The 3,898-nt window shown below is 57.0% G+C and overlaps 1 protein-coding gene across 1 annotated transcript; it reads right to left on the minus strand.

Annotated features, from left to right (window-relative positions):
• Window positions 1-186: 186 nt before the first annotated feature.
• GUITHDRAFT_122817 (hypothetical protein) lies at window positions 187-3,661 on the minus strand (the record flags this gene model as incomplete). The annotated part of the gene is made up of 10 exons (XM_005817899.1): window positions 187-374; window positions 471-650; window positions 761-805; window positions 1,752-1,967; window positions 2,036-2,108; window positions 2,286-2,416; window positions 2,459-2,680; window positions 3,260-3,296; window positions 3,350-3,403; window positions 3,495-3,661. Coding segments are annotated over 10 exons (1,313 nt in total), but the record flags the coding sequence as incomplete, so codon positions are not given.
• Window positions 3,662-3,898: the final 237 nt, after the last annotated feature.

The following is a 3,898-nucleotide window of genomic DNA, read 5'->3' on the forward strand; positions in this document are numbered from 1 at the left end:
ATTTCATCCAAACTCGTCAATTTCTTTCTTTCAGTCAGCAGTAGCAAAAGGAGGAGGAGAAGATGGAAGGAGGAGGTAGCAGGAGGAGGAGGAGGAGGAAGGTTTCCTCACCGCCTCTCGCAGTCTTCCCAACGTTGGCAGCAACCTGATTGCACTCTCCTCCTCCTTTGCCTGCGCTGCCTGCACCAACATGTATTAGGAAAGAACATATGCTGCTGCTGCTGCTGCTGCTGCTGCTGCTGCTGCTGCTGCTGCTGCTGCTGCTGCTGCTGCTGCTGCTGCTGCTGCTGCTGCTGCTGCTGCTGCTGCTGCTGCTGCTGCTGCTGCTGCTGCTGCTGCTGCTGCTGCTGCTGCTGCTGCTGCTGCTGCTGCTGCTGCTAATCTGCACTGTTTTGTTATCCCTTTCCTCTCCTCTCCTCTCTTCTCGTCATTGTCTTCCTCTTCCTCCTCTCCCCCCCTCATCCTCTCACCAGCTGCTCCACCAGCTGCTTCGCGTCCTTCACGTCCGGTCGCTCCCGCTGCTCCTCCTCATCCTCGAGGACGAGCACGTCCACCACCATCATCGCGTCCGAGACTGAGAAGGAGCTAGTGACCTCCTCCTTCCTCAGCTGAGCCTCCTGCTTGTATAGCCCGATCACCCTCACCCTCTCCTGCTTCCAGCGATTAGCTTCTCCCTCCTGTTCCTCCTCCTCCTCCTCCTCCTCCTCCATCTTCGTTTCTCCCTCCTCTTCCTCGTCCTTCCCCTCTCCCTCCCCCCGACCTGAGACACTCCCAAGGCCGTGCAGACGTCCTCGACGAGCTTCTGCTGCCTGTCGCCACGTGAGCGACAGACGACAAGGGGAGGAAGAGAGCGACAGAATCTTGCGGCGGAGGACAGAGCCGGCCATCCGGTCATAACTCTGCTAGGCAGTGAGGAGAGAGGAGCAGAGGAAAGAGAAGAGGAGGAGAGAGGAGGGGGGTAACAAGAAAGACCTCATCAAATAGCAGCATGGCAGCAGCAAAGGGGCTCCGCTCTCTCTGACTCGATTCTCCAGTCCTCCTCCTCCTCCTCCTCGTTGTCTCCTCTTGCAGATTCTCCACCCGAAGAGATTCTGCGGTCTGAACTGCCGCGTCGCTCCTCTCCTCAACTCCTCCTCTCCTCTGCACGTCCCCCTTCCGCCTCCTGCGCAGGCTCAGCAGCTGCCGGCAACACGAGGGGACGCACGTAGAGTCGAGGAGAGCGAAGAGGTGGAGGAGGTGACGATGGACCACAGGAGAGGAGCGAGCGGCGTGATGTCGCCGCAGCAGCTCGCGAGCATGGGGATCTGCCGGGCAAGAGAAGATGAGGTAGGAAAGCGAAATGATGAGTGGAGCAGAGGCGAGGCGAGGCGAGGCGAGGCGAGGCGAGGCGAGGCGAGCGGAGGAGAGGAGAGCGGAGGAGAGGAGAGGAGAGGCGAGGGAGAGGAGAGCGGAGGAGAGGAGAGGAGAGGAGAGGAGAGGAGTTGGGAGGAGAGGAGAGGAGAGGAGACACATATCAACTAGCCTGCTGTTATCGCTTCCTCCACATCTGATAGTGTAGCGATCTAGCTCATGTCAGTGACAGCAATCAAACCCTCTGTTCCTCCCTCGTTTTCTCCTTCACCTCCCTCTACAACTCTAACGCCCCCCCCTCCTTCCCCCTTCTTCTCTCATCTCCCCATCCTCGACCTCCTCTCTTATTCCCAAACTCCTCCTCCTCCTCCTCCTCCTCCTCCTCCTCCTCCTCCTCATACTTGAATGTCGTCCACATGGTTTGTAGTTCTCAGCACCAGCACGCTCCTCCTTGCCAAGGAGCTGCTGCCGTCTCCTCTCCCGTCCTTGATCGCAAGCTTCACCTGCGTCCCCTCCAGCCCTCGCACGAGCTCCCGCACGCCCGTCATTCCCATCCCTCTCGTCTTCACCCCGTCCACCTCCTCCAGCAAGTCTCCCAGCTCTGCCACTCGCTCCAGCTGCCCGCCACGGTTCATGCTGACGATCTCGAGAGGGTCTCAGCAGAGGAAGGAGAAAGCAGCAGCACCTGAGGGAACTCAGCTCCTCGCTGCTCTAGCTGTACTTGGATGCCGCTGTCCACGTCGGAGACAGCAGGGAGCCTGCCGTGAGCGTCGAGGAGAGAAGAAGGAGCAAGAGGAGGAGCAAGAGGAGGAGCAAGAGGAGGAGGAGGAGAACGAGGAGGAGAGGGGTGCAAGTATGCCATGCTGCTCATGCTGGCATCTCCTTTGCTTGTGAGCATGGTCGTCTCTTCAGCGCGCGCTCTGTCATACTCGAACCCTTCCCTCCTCCTCCTGTCGCTCAGGTCGGATCGCTGTAAGAACTCGTTGGCCCTGGCATGGAAGGAGGAGGGGGCGGAGGGAGCAGCAGGGGTCTCTGTAAGGATCGGCGTCTCGCTCCACCGCCTCGACTGACACACAATGAGTGGACGTCAGGCAAGTAAAAGAGCTACCCCAAGCTCCTTCCCCGCCAGGTATCGAGCTGCTTGCGCCAAGTCCCACTGGTCCTCCTTCTCCTCCTCCTTCGCCACCTTCTTCTCTTCGTGTTTCACTCGCGGCTCTCGACTCGCCTTGACCTCATGGCCTTGCAGGCTGAGACCTGTCGCGGTGAGGATGGAGTTGCGAAGCATAGAGGAGGTTCGAGAAGTCAGCTCGTTGGCTCCATGCTGAAAATTCTGAAGTCAATCTCTCAGCGACTCATCAGGTTCTCTCCTCCTCCCTCTCTCCTCCCTCTCGCCTCCTGCTTTGAAAACCGCGCATGATGTAGTTTGACCTTTTTCTTTGTTCTAGCTAGTACCGTAGCTGATTGTCCTCGTACTGATTTTTAACTTAACTTTGAGTAAAGAACCGTAGAGTAGTTGGATCCGATCCGAGTCACTCGGATCCGGTCAGACTCCTCGGCCCTCAGGCTGATCGCTCAGCCGCTGGGCAGCCTGGCCGGGCACCTGCAACTCCACTGAGATTCTGGATGGACACAGTCGCGACTGAGCCTGCAGAGAATGAGTGTTTGACGGACATGCGAGGTGAGGTCAACTGCTACGGTTTGAGCCTCTTGTTCGAAGTGCGGCATCTACATGTTCTGATCGCTCTACAAGAACTCACGATTGGCAGTTGTACAATGATTCATTCACGTCTACAGGCTCTCAGTCTTGGAGGAACTTGGGGATTGTACCTGCTCTCTGGTATCCAGAGTCTTCGAAAAACAGTACACCCTGGTAGCTTCCTTTGCTCACTTGAGTTGCTCACTTGGTTACGATATGAGATTGCAGTGTGCGAACATGTTCACTCGGTCTGATCGTTAGTTACATCCTTACTTTATTCGTCACCGAATGTCACAGGTTTACGAGGAGTAGGTGACAAACTCAGCAGCAGCCTTGGTGACGGCGGTACCAGCGCACCTGCAAGTGAAGTGAGAAGACAACACTCCATCCTCCCCTTCCTTGCTCCTCCTCATAGCTCCCTTTTCCTTCCTCCTCTGCCAGCGCTCACATGTAGGAGATGTCATCGCAGTTGGAGTTGGCGACAGAGTCAGAGTAGCTCTGCATGGCGCTAGCTGGGGGAGCTGGCTCGACGATGTCGGAGATGGAGAGCGACACAAACTGGCGGATGGTCTGCAAGAAGATGGTCAATTGCACGTCAGACAACAAGCTCATCATGTCTGCACGTAGTCTGGAATGAAGACCAAGGACAGATGAAGCCGAAGATTTGAGTAGAAAATGACAAGAGCAACACAGTAGGGGTTGAGACTTAGTCTCAACCTCTCAGGCACAAGAGCAATCCCGTAAGGAAGGAGGAAGGAGGAAGGAGGAAGGAGCGGGAAGAAGGGCGCGGCACAGAGCATGTGGCGACATGGCGGCGGTACCTGGAACATGGCGATATCGGCCTTCTAGTCC

Source organism: Guillardia theta, assembly GCF_000315625.1.
Source record: "Guillardia theta CCMP2712 unplaced genomic scaffold GUITHscaffold_475, whole genome shotgun sequence".
In the NCBI taxonomy this organism is placed as follows: Eukaryota; class Cryptophyceae; order Pyrenomonadales; family Geminigeraceae; genus Guillardia; species Guillardia theta.